The sequence below is a fragment of the Colletotrichum destructivum genome, chromosome 10, assembly GCF_034447905.1.
Source record: "Colletotrichum destructivum chromosome 10, complete sequence".
NCBI classification, from domain to species: Eukaryota; Fungi; Ascomycota; class Sordariomycetes; order Glomerellales; family Glomerellaceae; genus Colletotrichum; species Colletotrichum destructivum.
Genome location: NC_085905.1, coordinates 2,192,958 through 2,213,241, shown reverse-complemented (window position 1 = coordinate 2,213,241; position 20,284 = coordinate 2,192,958). Strand labels below are relative to the sequence as shown.

The following is a 20,284-nucleotide window of genomic DNA, read 5'->3' as shown; positions in this document are numbered from 1 at the left end:
AGCGGAGAGTAGAAAGGAGAGAGAGAGAGGAAAGGGGGATAAATACAATGACGCCTGGCAACGGAAGCAATGCCAATTCCTGCCCACGTCCCTCCTTGCGTTTCCATTTTTGGAGCGTGTCTGGGCCGCTTCCCCCATGTTTCTGTATCGGCGGACATTGATGCTATGGCCGATGGCATCAAATTAGAAAACTCGTCATCCGTGGCATCGTGGGCTGACAGCGGGAATGAATTGGGGGGCGGGCGATAGCTGATGGGGGAGAAAGGAGGGTAGGAAATGACAGGTATGAACTGTGAAGAGTGGGTTGGTCTTTTTTGTGCTGTATTTGATTGACGAGGGGGGCGCGGGGACTATCTGTACACTGCAGCAGGTTTCGGAGGAGGGGACACAATCGCCATCGTTGACTGTCCGAACCCCCCCAAGATTTCTGATCGTCGCAGTCTGGTTTTTGGAAGGTGCGTGTCTTGGTTTTCGCTCCCCCCTCACGTCACCATGGGAGGGAATTATACCGGTAGCGATGAGAGAAGCCTGAACACATTTTAGACTTTATGAAAAATAGGGCAGTTTTCTGGTATCCACTCTTCTGCTTTCTTTTGTCACTTTTTTTTTTCTTTTCGTTTCTGTGTTCCTCAATTGACGGGGTGGTGGTGATGATGGGATGGATGGTAGGCGGGTTGAGGCCATTCCCAGCCCAGGATTCCGGGGAGGCGGGCTGGAAGCCGACGGGAGCCATTGGCCGTGTTTGTGTGTGTTTGGCTCGGACGAACGTGCGGTCCTGCCGCGTCGCGACTGTCATCATGCCAAATGATGATGGGACTTTCAACAGTGCAATGTGTTGTTTTCTTCCTCCCGACACGCATTGTACGTAAATACTGCTGGGTTGTTCGCACCGTCGAGTCCATGTCAACGTCCGCGTTTCTCTCATGTCTGGAAGTCAGAAGACGAAGGTCAAGAGGGCGGCGGCCAGAGCAGCCGTCGGAGGCGTGGAACGGTGGAAGAGGCGGCTGAAATGCCTCACTGTAGGGCGGCGTACTCCCCAAGTACCGCCAGGTGTTGCACAAGTGCAGAGAAACCTCTGGTGACTTTCAGCCGTCTGGACTGAAGTGGGGGGAACCTGGGCGGACCAGGGACAAGGAAGGCACGCAACCCAAGAGGCTCAGACGTGGCCCGGGATTGGCGGGAGCGTCTGGGCTAGCCCCAAGTTAGCAGCCCGGTGGTGAGGTGCCTGGGCCGCGCCTGCTGCACCTGGCTCCTGGGACGGCGTGGAGCTGGGGGTGGCAGCTGGAAGGTGACGAGAGAAGGAGGAGACCATCCACCTCACGATGAATGGGCATCCTCACGGGAGAAGGGGGAAAGAACTGGCAGCCCTAGTCGCCTGTAGGTTCTCAGGAGGCAGGAGAGGGGGGCGATGCAGAGGAAAGCGATGGAGATGGATAGGGAGCAGGAGCAGGAAGGGTACATGCGACATGACACACGATCCAGTTCCCATTCCCTCCTTCCTGCTGTTACATTCTCATCCGTCCGGGGGGGTCGGTCATCTGGGGAAGGAAGCTGCGAGAGAGTACGTTGGGAAAATGAGGGGGAAGGGAAAGAGGGAAAGAGGGAAAGAGGTAAAGAGAGAGAGAGAGAGAGAAAGAGATTCTTTCCATCCCACCAATTCGAGATTGCGTTTTGGCCTTGTTTGATCCTGTTAGTAGTGGGTGAATGAGTGAATGGACGAGTGAGTGATGATCTAGACACTGAGATGATGAGATACACCGACTCTCCAACCGGGGACGGCAGAGTCAATGGAAAAGTCTGGATTTTGGGAGACTGACTGACTGGAGCTGGACGGACCACACCTCTCATCTGCAGCATCGGCATCGGCTTCGCCCACGCGCCCACGCCCACGCCCCCCATCGGATCCAATCCCCAATCCACGGCCATCGCACACTCACTCTCTCACTCATTCTGGCCGCTCACTCTCCGTCTCTCGCGGTCCCAGTCCTCCACAACATTTCCCTTTGCCTCCTTCTTCCCCCCTCCAACCCATTCCCATTCCCCGTCTCCCCTTCCCCGTTCCCTTCCTATCATCACTCACGCCCGCCACTTCTTCCTCATCGCTGCTGAATGCATCGTCGTCGCCATCACAACGCCCTTACCACTCCACAGCAGGGCACCCGGCACCGGCATCGCAGCTCCAGCCACACCTTCAGCTCCAGCTTCACCTCCAAGTAGCTTCGTCCCCCAAAGACATCCGGCAGTACCGCGCGGGCCAAAGGCAGGGCGAAGGTGTCATCACGGACATTACTGTTCTCCAGCAAGACTCCTCGAACAGTCGGTCTTGCGCCTGCGCCCATTTTTCCCATCCAGTACAATCCCATCGCACCTGACCTCCGGCCTCGTTCTTGACTCTCTCTCTCGTCTCCAAAGAGTCAAGTGTCAGAGATTAGACAAGTCATCCATCCACCCGTGGACGTGCCCGAGCTTAGTTCCGACATTCGCACAAAACCATCACCCACACACACGCATACAGACATCCACACACATACAAACAGAGAGAGAGAGAGAGTGTGTGTGTGAGCGCGAGAGACTCGATACGTCCCAAACCACCATCGCCACCCGTTCCTCTTGCGGCGATAACCGAGAACCCCGTCGACCGCCCCAATTCGCATCTCACCGCAGACGTCGCGAATAGCATCATCAACTCACCAGCCATTGCCGTCCTGCAGAACCCGCGGACAACCCGCCCGACCGACCCCCCTGCACATACAGACCAGACACACACCACACAAACCTCCCCACGCCAGCTCCAGCTCCAACTCCACGTCTTTTTTTCGCGATCCGCCTCACCTGCTTCACACCCGCCTGCCCAAAACCCTTGAAAGCGCGTGATCCAATCAACTCGTTGACATTGTCCACCACCACCACCATCACAGTCGCCGCCGCCCGTCTCCTGCACATGGGTCCGCGATCCTCGCTGTAGTAGCAACCCCCTCCCCTCCCCATCCCCCTCTCCATCTCCATCTCCTTCTTCCCTCCCAATTCCATCACCTCTTCTCTCACGTTGCCTCGCCGTGCACCTAGCAATTCCCCTCCCACAGCAGCAAAATAGGGTTCTACCATCGCGACGGCCCATCGTCGCAATATCGTCACGATGGACCACCCGAAAGACTTCCGCTCGACGGTTCTGCAGGCGCCCTCCCGTCACGACGACCGCGACCGTGAACGTGAGCGTGAACGTGACCGCGACCGCGACAATGACCGCGACCGCCGTCACCATCGCGACATCATGAACCCGACCCCCGGCAGCACGCGACACTCCGGCTTCAGCCTGCGATCGCCCACACAATCTGAGTACCACCATCCCCATCACTCGGCGTACTCGTCGCCCAAGGCGGCACCGTCCCATTCGCTCCCGCACCACTCTCCACGATCCCATCAGTCCGGCCTGTCGCATCCGAACTCCTACCCTTCGTCGTCAACGACGTCGACCGGCCCGCTCGCGCCCACGTTACCCGCGCTGGGAGGAGGAGGCGGCGGCGGCGGCGGAAGCGGCAGCGGCAGCAGCTCGGGAGCCGGACACCATCAAGCTCCTCCGTTGTCGCCGTTGCACCCCCCGAGCGGATACTACCCGCCCCCCGAGTCGCATCAGACGCGCGACAAGCCGACGACGGGCAGCTACTACGATCCATTGACTGATACCACAAGAGAGAGGAGGATATCGGACGCGGGATGGAGTGGGAACGCGGCCAAGGGCTCGCCCAAGGTAAGAGATATCTATTCTAGTCTGTCTGCTATTGCGTGTTTTCACTGCCGCCGCTGCATCGCATTGGTTTGTAGGCGAATGCGACGCGGCCTGGGCCATCATGTCCAGTTTGAAGTCCTGGACCTGCCTGTGTAATCTTTCCCCCGTCGTCACCTTCAAGAAGCTCCCGTCATGTATCATGTATCATGCATCCGATGCATTCAATTAGCGTAGCACCACCGACGCCGACACCAATACCAATACCAGCACCAGCACCAGGACTGGCACCGCCAGCAAGCAAAGGAAGGGCCCGTTTGGCCTGGGTTGATTGCTGTCCGTGCTGCAGATCGTCTAGTGGCTGCTGGGTTTGGCGATTGGTGTTGGGAGGGTTTGGTGGTTGTGCTGACACTGGACACCTCTTTGTAATCTCTGGCCGCTGCTTTCCCCCATCCGGATTTCTGGAGTCGACGGCGTGGTGAACAGAGCAGGGCAGAGACAGAGTGTCAGCAAGAGAGACAGACAGACAGACAGACCATGACGGGGAGAGCAGTCAGGGCAGATGAGAAACATGCGGAATGCTTGGATCCCCTATTGTTCACGGCTTCAATGACACCCGCCGTCTCTCACTCCCCAGTTTTTCCTCCCCTTCTGTGGCATCTGCTGCTGCACCTCTTGCACCTCTTGCACCTCTGTTTTTTTCCCTTCCTGCCCTCTGTCTGTTCTGTTTCTCTTCGTCCCCTTCTCGCTCGTCCGCGTCTGGCGGCGCTACACCATTTCTTCACGTCACGTATCCATCCATCCACCCATCTGTCCGTCTGTCCATCCATCCATCCATCCCTTCTCTCAATTCCCTACCTTTTCCATTCACCACTTCCTTTTTTCCCACTCTTCCCCCTTCTTCCCTTCTCTCCCTCCGCGACTCCCTCCGTCTCTCGCCTCCATCACCGCCACCAGTCCATCCACCATCCCCCAACCGCAGCTGCACGCCCATCTCCAAATTTTAATCCGAGGGGGAATAAACCCGAAAATTCCCAACCTAGCCCAAACCTCAACCCAAAAATTTAATTTCCATCGTGGCCACTTCCATTTCTTCACATTGACTAATTCTCTCCGTCTTCTTTCATCAACCAGACCGCCCGCGACCCCTACGGTAACTACTCTCAACAACAACCAGCCGAGCCGGTATCTCGAGACTCCCACGCCTACTACAAGAACGGAGGAGGCGCCAGCGCGGGCTACACGTCCCCATCCGCTGCCAACTTCCCCCCGAGGAGCCCGCGGTCCCATTCGCACTCCCACTCCCACTCCCATCAACCGCCCGCCGGTTCCATCAGCCCTTCCAACAGGACTACGCCGCACATGACGTCCCCCAGCCTGCGGCATGCCGCGTCGCCCAGCGTGCACGCCGCATCCAATGGCGGTCCCGTCACTTCTCTGCCTCCCCTCGGAAAGCCCGAGCCTTCTACCCTGAAAGCTCCTGCCAGTGTGCGTACAATCCTCACTGGACACCCTGAGAGGCGCCGCCAACCTGACACCTCGCAGACCCCTAGCCGCTCCGCCGATCCCATGTCTTTCTCCAACATTTTGTCCAGTGCAGAGCCCGTCTCAAAACCAAAATCGAAATCGCCCCCTCCCGCCCGAGACGAGAAGGATACCGAGAAGGTCGCCGAGAAGGACGCCGAGAAGGACGCCGAGGAGGAGGCCAAACCTCATCAGAAGCCCGCCCCCAAGCCCGCTCCCAAACCTGACCGCGAGAAGCCTCGCTCCACCGAGCCTCCCGTGAAGACCGAGCGCAGCGAACGCGAAGCCGAGATCGAGCTCCGACCCGAACCCGCCAAAGAGCGATTTAGCACACCTCTCGCCAGAAAGGAGAGAAAGGAGAGGGTGCCGCGGAAATCAAAGTCACGCGCTTCCGATATTAGAGATGCCGAGTCCACTCCCAAGACTAGCCGCCGGTCCTCTTCCAAGCTCGAGGTGCACACCCCCCGCATTCCTTCCAAGCGTCAGGCCAATGGCCAGCCGAAGCAAAAGACCCTCTCCGCTGAGAAGGAGAAGAAGGTCATGGACTTGATTGCTCAGCTCGATGCCGATGCCGACGACCTCACCGACTCCGACCTTGCCGCCGAGCGCGCTCAGTACCAGGAGAGCGGCAACAAGCGACGTCGCCTCATGCAAGAAAAGGACGGCAGCCGCAACGTCGACCGACGCGAAGACTTCTCAACTGAAATAGGTCGAAGGTTGGGTGCCCTTGCCGACCTTGGAAAGCGCCGTTACGACGACATCTACTACGAGGAAGCAATGAACGAGGTCCGCGAGCGCGAGCTCTTCGCTGAGAAGGAGCGCAAGAAGGACATGCAACGCAAGCGTCGTCGCGAAAAGTCCATGGCCGTCACGATGGAGCAGCAGAAGCTGGCCCTCGAACGCGCCCGCCTGGCCGAGGACGAGACGGAGAAGGCGAAGCACCTTCGAGATGCCGAGCGTGCTAACAAGAAGGCTCTGCAAACCAAGCTCATCCTCCAAAAGGGCATCAAGGGACCTGCCCGCAACCTGGTCGAGTTGAACCTCGACGGAGGTACCATGGCCACCTTCCAGGCGTCAGACATGGAGCCCGGTACAAAGCCCAAGAGCAAGGGCCGCAGCGGTCCCCGGCCGAAGAAGTCCAAGGAGCAAAAGCAGGCAGAAAAGGACGCTGCCGAAGCTGCCCAGGCCGCCATTGACGCCGGCGAGGAGCTCCCGGTGAAGGAAGAGTCCAAGATCCGTATCAAGTTCAGCAAGAAGTCCAAAGACAAGGACAAGGAAAAAGACAAGAACAAGGACAAGGACCAGGACGAGCCCGACGTTGAGGTCGAGGGCGATGTCGAGGCCGAGGTCGACGATGACACCATTGTCGAGCCCGTCAAGGAGAAAAAGGAGAAGAAGGGCAAGAAGAAGGACAAGGAGAAGAAGGAGGAGAAGCCCGAGGAGCCTCCCAACAAGGACGCCAAGTTCGAGACCAAGGGCTTCCTCCAGATCTACGACCAGATCTGGCGCGACCTTGCCCGCAAGGACGTTAGCAAGACGTACAAGATGGCGGCCGAGTCGTACCAGACCAAGGCGTCCAACCTCAAGAAGACGGCCATTCTCGCCTCCAAGGAGGCCAAGAGATGGCAGCTCCGGACGAACAAGGGCACCAAAGATCAGCAGGCCCGCGCCAAGCGCGTCATGCGCGACATGATGGGCTTCTGGAAGCGCAACGAGCGCGAGGAGCGTGATCTCCGCAAGGCGGCCGAGAAGCAGGAGATTGAGAACGCCCGCAAAGAAGAGGCCGAACGCGAAGCCGCCCGCCAGAAGAGAAAGCTCAATTTCCTCATCTCCCAGACCGAGTTGTACTCCCATTTCATTGGCAAGAAGATCAAGACCGACGAGGTCGAGCGCAGTACCGATAACCCCGAGATTGCCGCCGAGAACAAGGTCGACACCGGACACAACAAGAACTTCGATATCGTTGAGCCGACTGGGCCCGTCGGCGCCAAGGTCACCGACTTTGAGAACCTAACGTTTGAGGAAGAGGACGAGGAGACGCTACGCCAGGCGGCCATGGCCAACGCCCAGAACGCTATCGCCGAGGCCCAGAGAAAGGCCAGGCAGTTCAACGAGCCTGACGGTCCCGACATGGATGAGGAGGGCGAGATGAACTTCCAGAACCCCGCCGGCATGGGCGATGTGGCCATCGAGCAGCCCAAGCTGATCAACGCCCAGCTCAAGGAGTACCAGCTCAAGGGCCTCAACTGGCTAGCCAACCTGTACGAGCAGGGCATCAACGGCATCCTCGCCGACGAGATGGGTCTCGGAAAGACGGTCCAGTCCATCTCCGTCATGGCCTATCTCGCCGAGAAGTACGACATCTGGGGCCCGTTCCTCGTCGTCGCGCCCGCCTCTACGCTCCACAACTGGGAGCAGGAAATCCGAAAGTTCGTGCCCGAGTTCAAGATCCTCCCCTACTGGGGCTCGGCGGGCGACCGAAAGGTGCTCCGCAAGTTCTGGGACCGCAAGCACACAACGTACAAGAAGGACGCGTCTTTTCACGTCTGCGTCACGTCGTACCAGCTCGTCGTTTCCGACGTTGCCTACTTCCAGAAGATGAAGTGGCAGTACATGATCCTCGACGAGGCCCAGGCCATCAAGAGCTCGCAGAGTTCCCGATGGAAGAGTCTGCTCAATTTCCACTGCCGCAACCGTCTCCTTCTCACTGGCACGCCCATCCAAAATAACATGCAGGAGCTGTGGGCTCTGCTCCATTTCATCATGCCGTCTCTGTTCGACTCCCACGACGAGTTTAGCGAGTGGTTTTCCAAGGACATTGAGTCGCATGCCCAGAGCAACACGAAGCTCAACGAGGACCAGCTCAAGCGTCTACACATGATTTTGAAGCCGTTCATGTTACGTCGTGTCAAGAAGCATGTCCAGAAGGAGCTGGGCGACAAGATCGAGGAGGACGTCTACTGCGATCTCACGTACAGACAGCGGGCCATCTACAGCAACCTGAGGAATCAAATTAGTATCATGGACCTCATTGAGAAGGCGACCACGGGCGATGACAACGACTCGGGAACGCTCATGAACCTCGTCATGCAGTTCCGAAAGGTGTGCAACCACCCCGACTTGTTCGAGCGGGCCGACACGTCGTCGCCCTTCTCGTTCGGCTACTTTGCCGAGACAGCCTCCTTCGTCCGAGAAGGCAGCATGGTGCCCGTGGCCTACTCCACCCGCAACCTGGTCGAATACGAGCTGCCACGCTTGGTGTGGAGAGAAGACGGCAGGCTGTACAAGACCGGCCGGGACAACCTCACGGCCGGCTGGCGGAACAAGAGCCTTCAGCACATGATGAACATTTTCACGCCGGAGCACGTCCGCGACAGTCTGGAGGGATCCGACGCCTTCTCGTTCCTGCGCTTCGCCGATGCCAGCCCGGCCGAGGTCTACAAGGCCAGTCACGAGGATGTCTTCACTCGCGCCGTCGAACTGTCGCAAAAGAAAGATCGCCTGTCCCTCTTCAACGTTGCCTATGACGAGCCCGAGGACATCAACTTCACACCGGCACACGCTCTGTTCAACATCACGGCCCGGAATAACCGGAAGCCGTTGACCGAAATCACTCAGGAGGGTCTCCTGGCCAACCTCATGAACGTGGCCCGAGAGGAGTACGACACCAGTGGCCTGGGACGTCTGGAGCCGGCCGGTCGACCTCGCGCGACGGCGCCGCCCATCGAAGTGAGCTGCTGCAGTCGCGGAACGGCGCTCGAGACGGAGAGTATTCTTTTCAACGTGGGCATGCGCAAGAGCCTGTTCGGCCCGAGCATCCACGAGGAGCGCGCCATGGTCACGGAGAAGATCCCTCTGGAGCGCTTCCCGCCTCGCAAATTGCTCCCCGCGCCCGACAACGAGAAGAAGAAGTTCAACAACATCGCCGTCCCCTCGATGCGCCGCTTTGTTACCGACAGCGGTAAACTGGCTACGCTCGACAAGCTGTTGACCAAGCTCAAGGCCGAGGGCCATCGTGTGCTGCTCTACTTCCAGATGACGCGCATGATCGACCTCATGGAGGAGTACTTGACGTACCGCAACTACAAGTACTGCCGACTCGACGGTTCGACCAAGCTGGAGGACAGAAGAGACACTGTGGCCGACTTCCAGACGCGGCCCGAGATCTTTATCTTCCTGTTGTCGACGCGTGCCGGTGGTCTCGGCATCAACCTTACTTCCGCCGACACCGTCATCTTCTACGACTCGGACTGGAATCCTACGATCGATTCGCAGGCCATGGACCGAGCCCACAGACTGGGTCAGACCCGGCAGGTCACCGTGTACCGCCTCATCACTAAGGGTACGATTGAGGAACGGATCCGGAAGCGTGCCATGCAGAAGGAAGAGGTGCAGCGCGTCGTCATCCAGGGAGGCGGTGCCAGTGTCGACTTCTCTGGCCGTCGCGCACCCGAGAACCGCAATCGCGACATTGCCATGTGGCTTGCGGACGACGAGCAGGCCGAGCTCATTGAGCAGCGCGAGAGGGAACTTCTCGAGAGCGGCGAGCTTGAGAAGCCCCAGAAGAAGAAGCCCACCAAGCGCAAGCGGGTCGTGAACGAGGACATCAGCCTCGACGAGATGTACCACGAGGGTGAGTTACAGCCAGCCAACCATGGCCCGGACGACGGCACTAACCAGTTGACAGGCGAGGGCAACTTTGACGACAACCGCGGGGGCGCCGCCGGAACCTCGGGCACCGCCACGCCTGTTGCTGAGCCCGACGCCAAGGGGTCCAAGAAGCGACGCACCGGCGGAGGCAAGAAGGCCAAGACGCTGAAGCAGAGACTGGCCGTCGCCGACGGGCAGGTCTGATAGACACGCCCTTATACGAAGTGAGAAGAGCGCGATTACAGTAAAACAAGAAGCCAGCAGTTGGCACGAGGAGCAGGCAAACGGTCGTATGGATTGTAGCAATATGGATTACGGATGGGACACTGCTGGGCGCGCGAGATAATGCCTGGCGTCGGAGCGGAAACGCGATTTGCATCAAGACGACGGGCCGCCCGCCGCTGCGTCTTTCTTTTGACGGTGCTGCGGTTCGTTTGTTAGACTTTTTACACAAAAAAAGCTTCTTTTGTGTGTACTTTTTTCTTTTTCCTTTTTCTTTTCTTCTGCCTCTTTCAAGACTTGGGGCCGATGCATGTTAGCCTTAGATGGCTCTTAGTTTTGGGAGGATCCGAGACGCGAGGTGGGGATTATTCAGAGGGAAGCAACATTCAGAATGAGTTGTACGATGGCAGAAGGCTTGGGGCAGTGTCCCGATGGGGCGGACGATGAACTGCACATGCCATGCGGCTGTATTACTACTACTTGCTACCTTAACCTCGGACGAATGGAGCCGCTACTGAGATGAAGACTGCCGTTGATGCTTATAATGTTTTGATGGGAGACTCGTGAGCTTGAGTGATGTGTTGTCGTGGTTTATGGCACTGACTATTCGAAACATGTCTTCGTAGTGTTTTATTTGGGAAGCGCGTAACAGGTGTCTCTCTGGACGGCTCACCTATATCCAAATCACAGACAATGCCAGGGACACGAACCGAACCGTTTCCTGACAAACATCGAAGGCATTATGTGGGAGTGTGTTGATGATTGCATTGTTAAACCAACCGATCAGTTCCTCTTACTGAACCTCACATGATAATAGGCATGTCTGTTAATTCAAGTCCAACAGATATTCTGTCACCAGTCTTTACTCTGGACAGCCATGGCTTGGAGAACGGCACTAGTTTCACGGAGGCATTGCAAAGTTTCACCGGACACTGACTGCTATAACATATGAAGGTTAACTGAAATGTATTCCACGAAGGGTATCTAAGAATCGAACAATGACCGGCCAAGCCACACATTGGCAGCTGCTGGGAGACCAACTACTTCCTCCGCCCAAGTTGCACTGCCATTGCATCACAACGACTGTTCCTACTCGACGTGGTCGACTGAGGGAAGCGTTTTTCCCGCCAGGAGAGAAAGCACCGCTAACCCTCCTATAGCTTTGTTCTCCACGGCGTAGGAAAGCAAAGAGAAGAAGAGAGAAAAAAGGTCCTCTAGCACTTGGCGCCGGAGCCGGAGGGGATGCCGGAGCATTCCTTGGAGGTCTTGCCGCCGGTGACGGAGACGCCGGACCACTTCCAGTTGGAGCAGGCGCCCTTGGCGCAGAGGATGTAGATATCGGTGCCCTTGGCCGCGACGGTGCCCTTGACGTTGCGGACGACGACGTCGGTGATGGGGATGCCGGCGGTGGGGGTGCCGGTGGGGCTGCCGTTCTCGTAGTCCTGCTGGATGACGATGCCCTTCTTGTTGATGTCCTTGAGGGTGATGTTGTCAAAGGTGATGCCCGAGACGGAGCCCGTCTTGTGGGCGATGGTCTTGATGCGGATGCCGTTGTCGGCCTTCTCGATGGTGGAGTCGCGGATGACGACGTTCTTGACCGTGTTGGAGGAGCGGCCGCCGACGGAGCCGATGGAGAGGCCGTGGGAGCCGTGGCAGTAACCCTTCTCGAAGACGATGTTGGTGCCCGAGTTGATGGCGAGGCAGTCGTCCTGATTGTAGACCTTGGCGCCGGAGATGTTGATGTTGGTGGACTGACCGACGTCGAAGGCGTCGGTGTTGTGGCCGCCCTTGGAGTCGCCGTCCTTGTTGTCAAAGAGGATGTTTTGGCTGTTGAGGGGGTGTGAGTAAGGAAAAGTTTTGTGACAAGCAAGTGAGGGGGCATTGCGGAACTCGGGGGAAGGAGAAGTAGGAGGAGTAGGAGTAGGAGAGACTTACACCTTGAGGTTGGAGACGCTGTTGATGCTGAAGCCGTGGGCCGGGGTGTTCTTGACGTTCAAGCCGGTGATGGAGCCGTCGTTGATCTTGACCTTGAAGAACTTAGGCTTCTTCTTGCCGCCGTTGCCTCCCTTGCCGTCCCACCAGCGCTCGCCCTGGCAGTTGATGGAGTTGCCCGAGGCGCCGACGACGGCGACCTTCTTGCCGCCGATGGCGATGAGGGGGCCCTCCCACTCCTTGTAGCCGAAGGTGGTGGTGCCCTTGAAGGTGACGCGGGTGCCGTCCTTGAGGCCGGTGAGGTCGAGGGTCTGGCCGGCGGGCACGCTGATGCCGTTGAGGACGATGTCGGTGCAGGACGTCTTCTTGGACATGGCCGTCTTGGCGTCGGTGAAGGTGCAGGAGGCGCGGGTGTCGAGCTCGGCGGGAGCGGCGGCCGCGAGGGCGCTGAGGCCGGCGATGATGGGGAGGAACTTCATTGTTGTCTTTTGTTTTTTGATAGTTTTTGTGTGATCAACACTACGTCAAGTATGTACGGAAAAAGGGCTTTTTTCCTGAAAAAGAGAGAGACTGGAGTTGGTTCAAGTGAGCAAGAAATGAGTGTGTATGGTTGGGAAAAGAAAAAAAGGAGTGTGTGAAAGGAATGCAAAGACACAATGGGTATTGTGAAGCTGAGAAGGAGAAGGGAGAAGGTGGGCAGAAAAGACGATACTTATATGAGATGGTGTTATCTCCTGTTCATCCTAACCAACCTCTCCAAGATCGAGAATGCCCCCTTTTTTCCCATGGGTTTTCGTTCTGGTTGATGACAGGACCGCAATTCGAAAGTGAGGGAAGGGATGCGGTTCCCACGCCGGGTATTCGGCATCGCGGTCATCCAACCCCCCCCTCCTCCCCCGGTCCTCGTGAGGAGCCCATGGTTCTGGGAGACGGCCTTTAATCAGACAGTTGCAGGGCGCCGGAGGCTCTCCCCGATTCCAGAAGGAGGAGACGCGAACCCCACTCTGCATTTAAATCATTCAAGCTTTGGGGATTCTGCGAGTCCACGTCGGGTTAGTGACGGAGGTGGTGGAGGAGAAGGAGTGGAGGGCAGAATATTGGATGATGGACGGACGACGTGTTAGTGTGTGTGTGTTTGGTTTGTGTGACGATGGGATCATGCCGGGGTCGTTGGGATGGCAGGGTTGGTGGGAGGCAGAATCCTCGGACTCGTGTAAGCGACCAGACAGTCGGGAGACCACCTCACTCTCGAGAGGAATACCGAGACATTCACACACACACACACACACACCCAGAGCCCCCAAGACTTCGAGACCGCTCGGAAAGAATAGAGAGTGCATGCCCCAAAGACGCGTGGCCCAGAGCAAAACTGCCGCTTCGGGCAGTCTGCCAATCTCCAGCGGACATCTTGGCTACGTCTTGGCTCAGGCTTGAATCCTGCCGATCGATCCGATCAATGGGTCGCCGGTTGGAGCTTGTTTATCCACCAGTTGATGCGGCGGACCCGGTTTGTCGCCCTTTTCGTGTGAATGAATGGGGGGGACTGTTCCCACAAGAAAGGATTCCCACCGGGGCGAGGTGGGTAGACAGAGAGAAGGATGCCATCATCTTACGCATATGCACTTGTCGAGGAGGTGATGGGTGGATGGTTGGTTGGTTGGTTGGATGGGTGGTTGAAGAGACCTCTTGCGAAGACATTTAAGACATTTGCGACTACTACAACGCAAACAACGTTCTGTCGGTCTAACCCGATGTTCTGGGCGTCCAACAGGATGTCTCTCGATTTACCCTCTCTGACGTCCCGTTAAGAATTGCGCGACGAACCCTCCCCTCCCACCACCCTCGGAGAAGCCGGACATGAGGCGGAAGTGGCATGGTTAACCTTAAAAGCCCTAATTGCAACCGAAGGGGCGCTAGACATCCGACGAGCCGTCTGCCTTGTGGGGCCAGAGCCTCTCTCATCCTGTCTCTGCTCCCCCCTCCCTCCCCCCCTTTTGGCGGATACGGACTGACGCGGAAACTCGCCTCTGTTATCTGTTGGTGGGACGTATGTGAGGCTCAAGGGGGGGTGGTGGTTGGTTGCCGCCTCTTGTTTGGCCATGTTCTCCTGTCTTTTGAAGGGCGACATAGTGTTATGGTCTCTAAACGAAGGAGGATGAAGGGCGGGGATTGCTTCTGCTTGTCGGAAGAGGAGATGCATACAGATTGCTGAGTGAAGTCTTCCATGCCCTCTCGGCCAACTCTGTGGATGGACGGGGGGAAGTGTAAACAAACCCTGCTCGACGGAAGAGGAGATGGATGCTGTTAGAATCCGCTAAGCGGAACACCACACGCGATATGGATCCTCCAACTTTCCGACTTTTCGTACGCTCCCTTCTCCCCCTCTCTATCTCTCCCTATCTCTCGGTCTCGATGTGTGTATTAGCGCCGGAGGGTTGCTGATTCAAGCACGAGCTACCCGCTGGCTCCATCCGACTCGAGCAAGCCGGGCAGCTCGCCCGTGTAATTTCCACCGGCAAACGGGAACCGTCTTGGTAGCGTTCATGCAGGAACAAGTTGGGAGAACGAGGCTTACACGCGCGAGTCTGGCCATGGAGAATTCAACCTACATGAAACTGCCGGACTTGGGACGCACTTTAATCATGTCTCCGCATTACGCTAATAGTGAAAAAAAAAGCAATGGTAAGAAGAGCTTGTTCGGGACTTGGTGGGCTCTTCTCTTTTTCTTTCCTCCGAGTCTTGGTTGAGTCCAATTTTATTTTTCTTCGCTTCTCCTTCTTTCTGCTCACCGCATGTGGATATCATCACACTCCCACCCGAGGCTCGACTTTAACCCACCCACGTCTCACACACCACTCACAGGTGGCTCCGGATCTCGTCCTCGGTCCACTGCCACAGCTTCTCCCTCTGCTCGGCGTTCTGGCTCAGCGGCGTGCCCTTGCCCGCGACGCCGACGGGGTGGTAGAACTCGCCCGTCTTGACGTCCGGGTGGAACGACGCCCACAGCTGGTTCAGCGCGCCCTTCTGCGGGCTCACGCATATGACCTTGGTGGCCGCCCACAGCAGCGTGCCCAGCACGGCGTTGGAGTTGCTGATGAGCGTGTCGGCGAGGTTCGTCGACACGATGCCCGGGTGCACGCTGACGACCTTAACCTCCGGGTGCCGCTCGGCGAGCGCCGCCGCGTAGTGGATGTTGGCCACCTTGGAGATGCCGTATCGGTACCGGCTCGCCGTCTCGGGCATGGTCGTCTTGAGCTTGTCGAGGCGGTATGTGTCGGCGGGCGCCCAGCCCTCGGCCGCTGAGGAGAGGAAGACGACGCGCACGTCCGGGTTTTCGGCGGCCGTCCGCGAGAGCGTCGGGAGGAGGAGGCGGGTGAGGAGGGCGTGGCCCATGTGGTTGGTGCCGAACTGGACCTCGTAGCCGTCGGCGGTGAGGCCCTCGGGCGTCGACATGATGCCGGCGTTGTTGACGAGGAGGTCGAGGCGCGACGACGACGCGAGGAACTGCTTGGCGGCGGCCTTGACGCTCTCGAACGACGCGAGGTCCAGCGGGAGGTGCGAGATGGGCGCCGCCGCGCCGTTCTCCTTCTTGAGGGCCTCGATGGCGGCCTCCCCCTTCTCGCGGGAGCGGGCCGCGAGGTAGATGTGCGCCGGGTTGTGCTTAGCGATCTGCCGGACCGTCTCGAGCCCGAGGCCGGCGTTGCCGCCCGTGACGAGGACGACTTTGCCGGCGAGGTCCGGAATGTCGGTGTCCGGCTGGAAGTTGCTGCCGCCCATGTTGTCTGGTAGGGCTTCAGGTAATTTCTTCTTTTTCTTTTTCCTTATTATTTGACGGTTTACTATCTGGTAAGTAGCTATGGTGAGGGGATGGATGTAGAGGAGCTGTCGCCCGCAGGCTCCGGGATCGCGACGCGTTCTCTCTTTATAGATCAATCACGCACCATTGTTAGAGTTTTGACGTTTCACCCTGGACGTCCGACCGTCCCGAGCTTCGACCAGCGTCTGTCTCTTCATCTTTGCGGACAATGCGACCAGCGGTCGCAGGGTGGTATTGGCGGGGGAGCAGGGGTCAAGGAACCCTTGTCTTGGCGGGCAGCTCGCATGTTGTCGATGGTTTTGGCCGATCATATCTGATCGACTAAGGAGACATGTGAGAGGAACGGACTAAACAAACCCTTATGCTGACTTGCCGAGGTCCTTGATTTGTTCCCTATCGTAGATTCATGGCGATAAAGCTAAAACCTGCTATGGAGGATGACAATCATGGTTTTGTAGATCAAAGGCATGGACCTGTTTCCCAGACTGGGAGAAATGGGCAACTTTGCCAGGGCGTATGGCTTTGCATCCTGACCTGCTTTTAGGGACGAAAAGCTGTAGCCAGAGTCCCCCGGTTATACTTGAAGCGTATTGACAGAGCATCTTTTCAACCTCGGACTCATGAACACAATTTGTTGGCAATATGTCGCGGCTCGATTATAGCAAAGTATTATTCTGGTTGAAATAAAAGGTCTCAGTTAAAGAGTCCTCTCCAAGGACAGACACATTGCAACTTCCGTATCCCGAACCTTATACCGCGCCATCAGCGTCATCAACGTCCGCCTGACTCCTCAGCTGCCTTATTCCCGTGTACCGCCAGTTGGATATGTAGGTCTCGAACGCCTGTTCGCCATGCTTCCCGTTGGAAGTCGCGTAGACGCCAACCGCGACACCTGCATCTCGTTAGTCATCCGACAAACACATACACACAAATACACATTGCACAGGAACAACATTACTCACCAGAGTAGTAAGGAACCAACTCGGTCCCCTTGCAGTGGCCAAAGACCCTCAGCTCAGACTCCGCCGCCGGGCCAGCAAGACCAGCCGAGAAGGCAAAGTGGGTGCTGTTGACCGCCTCGATCTGCAGAGAGAGCTTCTTCCCGGCCCAGCCGTCGGGCAGCGGGAACACCTCGTTCGGCGGGTTCTCCGTCGCCCGGTACGGCGTCTCCGAGATGCCGCGGAACCGCAGATGCGGCCGGAGGTCTCCGCTGCCGTTGTCCCCGTTGGCCTTTAGCGCGACGATGCCGAGGTCGAAATGCTGGGCCTGGTCCTGGATGATGGACACGCCGACCTCCATCTCCTCCTTGGTCAGGGACCCGGCCCAGTCGACGTCGACGCGAAACCGGAAGAGCGAGTGGGCCATGCGCCGCCCGACAAAGGTCTGGCCGCGGCCGAGGGCGAAGTCGGCGTCGAAGGCTGTGAGGTTGAGGACCGATGACTTGAGGGCCAGCGTGTTCCAGTGGCCCGGGGGCGAGACGGCGTAGTTCCGTGTCTTGGGGAGGCGCCAATGGATGAAGTGGATGGGGAGGCCGGTGCCCGGGGCGAAAGTGACGACGTCGTCCGCGTCGCTGAGCTGGCCTTCCCCCTCTTCGAGGATGGCCTCGGGCGGGAGAGGCCAGCCAGAGACGTCGCCGGTGACGGGCGTGAAGACGGGGAACTCGCCCTCGTTCCAGGTCACTGGGGTGAGGACCGTCTCGCGGCCCATGGGCAGGTTGCCGAAGTAGGCGCCCGGGTCCTGGCCGTAGGAGCCGCCGGCGCGGACTGCGAGGGCAACCGCCCACCACTGACCGGCGGCATCCTGGAAGAGGTCCGCGTGGCCGACGGCCTGGAAGTAGGAGCTCGTGTCGTTGGCCGACGTGAGGAGCGGGTTTGCCGGCGCCGGGTCGTAGGGGCCTTCGAGGCTCCTTGACCGCGCCATGGTCACCATGTGGTTCTCTCTCGTGCCGCCCTCGGCGAGGAGGAGGTAGTAGTACCCGTCGCGCTTCCAGATGTGAGGGGCCTCGGGCGAGCGCCCGCCGGTGCCGTTCCAGGGCATGATGATATCCCCGATCTCGCCCGTCGCCAGGTCGAGCGGCGCGTGCATGATGCCAGGGTAGTAGGCGGCTGTGTGGGCGCCCGAGACGTACGTCTTGCCGTCGTCGTCCCAGAAGGGTGACGGGTCGAAGCCGGGGAAGCTGAAGTGCACGGGGTCGGACCAGGCGTCGGAGCTGTAGGGGTCCGTCGAGGTGAGGACGAAGTTGTCCCAGCGGCTGTCGTTGGTTCTGGGTAGCTGCTGGTTGACGAGCGTGCAGAGCAGGTAGAAGACGCCCTCGTGAAAGCGCAGCGTCGGCGCGTAGATGCCGCTGGTGGCCTTGGGCAGGAAGGCCAGTCCCGGGAGCTGGTCGGCGCGGCCGAAGGCGTTGGAGACGTGCTTCCAGTGCACGAGGTCTCTGCTGGCGTGGACGGGGAGGCCGGGGAAAGCGAGGAAGCTCGACGTCGCGCAGAAGAAGGTGTTGTTGAGCTCCGGGACGAAGACGCAGCTTGGGTCTGGGTTGAAGCCGCTGATGATGGGGTTCTGAAAGGTTGAGTTTTGCGCCTGGCCGACCCCGAAGAGGGCCACGACCGAGGCGATGAGTCCAAATCTCATCTTGAAGAGCCTGTGAAGAGACTTCTGACGATGTCAACAACCACCCGCGTCTGACTGAAGCCACAGGACAACGTCTTCCTCATTTAAAGGCTTTAGAGGAATGCTTCAAGCTCGAAACACCGGTTCAACCCCGCAGCGTCGGTGGAAAACCTGCATCAAGACATGTCCGTCAGCGTTCACTTGCAGGATGCTTCTCGTAACCGTCGGAGACCGGGGAAGAGATCACGGGGGCGGCGTGACGGCGCTTTTCCGAAGTGACCGGATGCTGTGGGAGCCGGCGGTCACTGTTCGGAGGATTGTTTCCATTTAGCCTGAATCCCCGCAACTACCGATGATCGATCTTTTGTCCAGTCTTAGGCAGTGCTCAGAATGCGGGGGAGCTGCAAGATCATCAAAGCCAAGATCCGGCCGCTTCGGACGTGACGCATTTCCGTCGACGGCTTTTCGGTGGTATTGGGGGCGAGCGGTCGAGACTGGGGCAGGTGCTGTGTGCATATCCGTTTGTTTTATTTCTCGACAGTTGCTGGAAGGTCTGTATGTTTGCATTGGCTTGGTAGTTCAGTTTACGTCTCACATGCATCTTCACAACCAAAGACCTCGGCCGGGTGACGCGCGAGCTGCCAAATCCCTTCTAAATATGACTCCCACCAAACGATCGCCTCTTCTTCAAGTCGACGACATTTCCAGTTATGACTTGCCTCCCGCCTCAAATGCCTCCCTGCATTGTTTCAACCCCTTTCGCTGTTTGCCGTTCTCGTCAAAGTTGTCCGCGCTCAACCAAGCCTCGAGCCCGCCCTTGACAGTCGGCCACTCCTCATCGGTAATGCTGAGCCAGACCGTATCTCTGCGTCTGCCCTTGATGACCAGGTGTTTTCTGTCAAACATCAGCAGATGCCCCTCGTCCCCCCCATTCGCACAAATCAGCAACTTCTTACCTGAAGACACCCTCAAACACGTAGCCCAGACGCTCGGCCGCCGCCCGGCTTGCCTTGTTGAGGTGGTTGGCCTTCCACTCCAGCCGAAAATTGCCCAATTCTTCAAAGGCATTCTTCATCAGGAGGTACTGCGCCTCGGTCGAAGCCCGCGTCTGCTTGAGCTGCTCGCCAAAGACGATGAAACCGATCTCGATTCGCCTGTGGTCCGGCACGATGGACAAGTACGACATGATCCCCACCGGCTCGGATGCCGGGTCCGACGCGGGGCCGGACAAGACGGCGAAGAACAGGGGGTCCGCGGAGACTCTCCATTCGTCGATGGTGGCCTTGAACTTCTCGTAGTCGAGAAACGGCTCATGGAACAGGTACGTCCAAAGATGGGCATTCTCTTCGCCTCCGAGATGCTTGAAGAGGATTTCCGAGTGCGATGTCTCGAGCGGGACAAGCGCCGTGTATCGCCCGAGGAGCGGGGTACGCGCCGGCGATGTTGCCGGGCCGGAGGGGACGGGAGGGCCGACAGGAAGATCCATTGTCCTTTGATGCTGCAGTGATGCGAATTGTCGTCTAGAAACTGCCAAGTTTCTGGAACTAGTGCCAGGTTATACAACAATTCGATGATGCCGAAAGGGAGCTGGTGACTCACCCAGGATGGTATTGTAAGATGAGTCAATCCTTCGGAGCACGACATCCCAATAGGTAACTCTGTACTCTGTACATGGCGGCCAACCCCCTAAGTGGGGCGACCGGCCCGGGCCGGATCAAACCCCGATACCGATCTTCGGAGCTCACTGCCGTTTTGCAAAGCCGGGCCGGTCATACGTGCTCCAATCCCAGGCCATCTAACAGTTGCAA

General features: G+C 58.2%; 5 protein-coding genes across 5 annotated transcripts; 1 reads left to right on the top strand and 4 right to left on the bottom strand.

The window, feature by feature from the left end:
* The first annotated feature begins 1,944 nt into the window (after nt 1–1,944).
* CDEST_14950 (Putative helicase, DBINO domain, P-loop containing nucleoside triphosphate hydrolase) lies at nt 1,945–10,652 on the top strand. The gene is made up of 4 exons (XM_062931106.1): nt 1,945–3,748; nt 4,859–5,212; nt 5,270–9,881; nt 9,936–10,652. The coding sequence occupies exons 1-4, from the start codon at nt 3,137–3,139 to the stop codon at nt 10,100–10,102; spliced, it is 5,745 nt and encodes a 1,914-aa protein (XP_062787157.1). The 5' UTR covers nt 1,945–3,136; the 3' UTR covers nt 10,103–10,652.
* A 498-nt stretch (nt 10,653–11,150) lies between these two features.
* CDEST_14949 (Putative glycoside hydrolase, family 28, pectin lyase/virulence factor) lies at nt 11,151–12,794 on the bottom strand. Its single transcript, XM_062931105.1, has 2 exons — nt 12,056–12,794; nt 11,151–11,947 (listed from the first exon to the last, which is right to left on the bottom strand). Exons 1-2 carry the CDS (start codon nt 12,529–12,531, stop codon nt 11,335–11,337), a joined length of 1,089 nt encoding a protein of 362 aa, XP_062787156.1. The 5' UTR covers nt 12,532–12,794; the 3' UTR covers nt 11,151–11,334.
* A 1,878-nt stretch (nt 12,795–14,672) lies between these two features.
* Nucleotides 14,673–15,948, bottom strand: CDEST_14948 (Putative short-chain dehydrogenase/reductase SDR, NAD(P)-binding domain superfamily). The gene has a single exon (XM_062931104.1). It carries the CDS (start codon nt 15,827–15,829, stop codon nt 14,909–14,911), a length of 921 nt encoding a protein of 306 aa, XP_062787155.1. The 5' UTR covers nt 15,830–15,948; the 3' UTR covers nt 14,673–14,908.
* A 575-nt stretch (nt 15,949–16,523) lies between these two features.
* On the bottom strand, nt 16,524–18,564 carry CDEST_14947 (Putative glycoside hydrolase, family 43, concanavalin A-like lectin/glucanase domain superfamily). The gene is made up of 2 exons (XM_062931103.1): nt 16,832–18,564; nt 16,524–16,761 (listed from the first exon to the last, which is right to left on the bottom strand). Exons 1-2 carry the CDS (start codon nt 18,495–18,497, stop codon nt 16,619–16,621), a joined length of 1,809 nt encoding a protein of 602 aa, XP_062787154.1. The 5' UTR covers nt 18,498–18,564; the 3' UTR covers nt 16,524–16,618.
* Nucleotides 18,565–19,031: 467 nt separating this feature from the next.
* Nucleotides 19,032–20,074, bottom strand: CDEST_14946 (Putative GNAT domain, acyl-CoA N-acyltransferase). The gene is made up of 2 exons (XM_062931102.1): nt 19,433–20,074; nt 19,032–19,371 (listed from the first exon to the last, which is right to left on the bottom strand). The coding sequence occupies exons 1-2, from the start codon at nt 19,960–19,962 to the stop codon at nt 19,185–19,187; spliced, it is 717 nt and encodes a 238-aa protein (XP_062787153.1). The 5' UTR covers nt 19,963–20,074; the 3' UTR covers nt 19,032–19,184.
* Nucleotides 20,075–20,284: the final 210 nt, after the last annotated feature.

What these genes read in the sequence shown, in the direction of transcription:
- CDEST_14950 (XM_062931106.1), top strand. Translation starts at nt 3,137, where the DNA reads ATGGACCACCCGAAAGACTTCCGCTCGACGGTTCTGCAGGCGCCCTCC. An exon ending in CGGCCAAGGGCTCGCCCAAG is followed by an intron (nt 3,749 to 4,858) that starts GTAAGAGATATC and finishes TTCATCAACCAG; the next exon opens with ACCGCCCGCGACCCCTACGG. An exon ending in CCCTGAAAGCTCCTGCCAGT is followed by an intron (nt 5,213 to 5,269) that starts GTGCGTACAATC and finishes GACACCTCGCAG; the next exon opens with ACCCCTAGCCGCTCCGCCGA.
- CDEST_14949 (XM_062931105.1), bottom strand. Translation starts at nt 12,531, where the DNA reads ATGAAGTTCCTCCCCATCATCGCCGGCCTCAGCGCCCTCGCGGCCGCC. An exon ending in AGCGTCTCCAACCTCAAGGT is followed by an intron (nt 11,948 to 12,055) that starts GTAAGTCTCTCC and finishes CCCCCTCAACAG; the next exon opens with CCAAAACATCCTCTTTGACA.
- CDEST_14948 (XM_062931104.1), bottom strand. Translation starts at nt 15,829, where the DNA reads ATGGGCGGCAGCAACTTCCAGCCGGACACCGACATTCCGGACCTCGCC.
- CDEST_14947 (XM_062931103.1), bottom strand. Translation starts at nt 18,497, where the DNA reads ATGAGATTTGGACTCATCGCCTCGGTCGTGGCCCTCTTCGGGGTCGGC. An exon ending in GTTGGTTCCTTACTACTCTG is followed by an intron (nt 16,762 to 16,831) that starts GTGAGTAATGTT and finishes AACGAGATGCAG; the next exon opens with GTGTCGCGGTTGGCGTCTAC.
- CDEST_14946 (XM_062931102.1), bottom strand. Translation starts at nt 19,962, where the DNA reads ATGGATCTTCCTGTCGGCCCTCCCGTCCCCTCCGGCCCGGCAACATCG. An exon ending in GTGTTTGAGGGTGTCTTCAG is followed by an intron (nt 19,372 to 19,432) that starts GTAAGAAGTTGC and finishes GATGTTTGACAG; the next exon opens with AAAACACCTGGTCATCAAGG.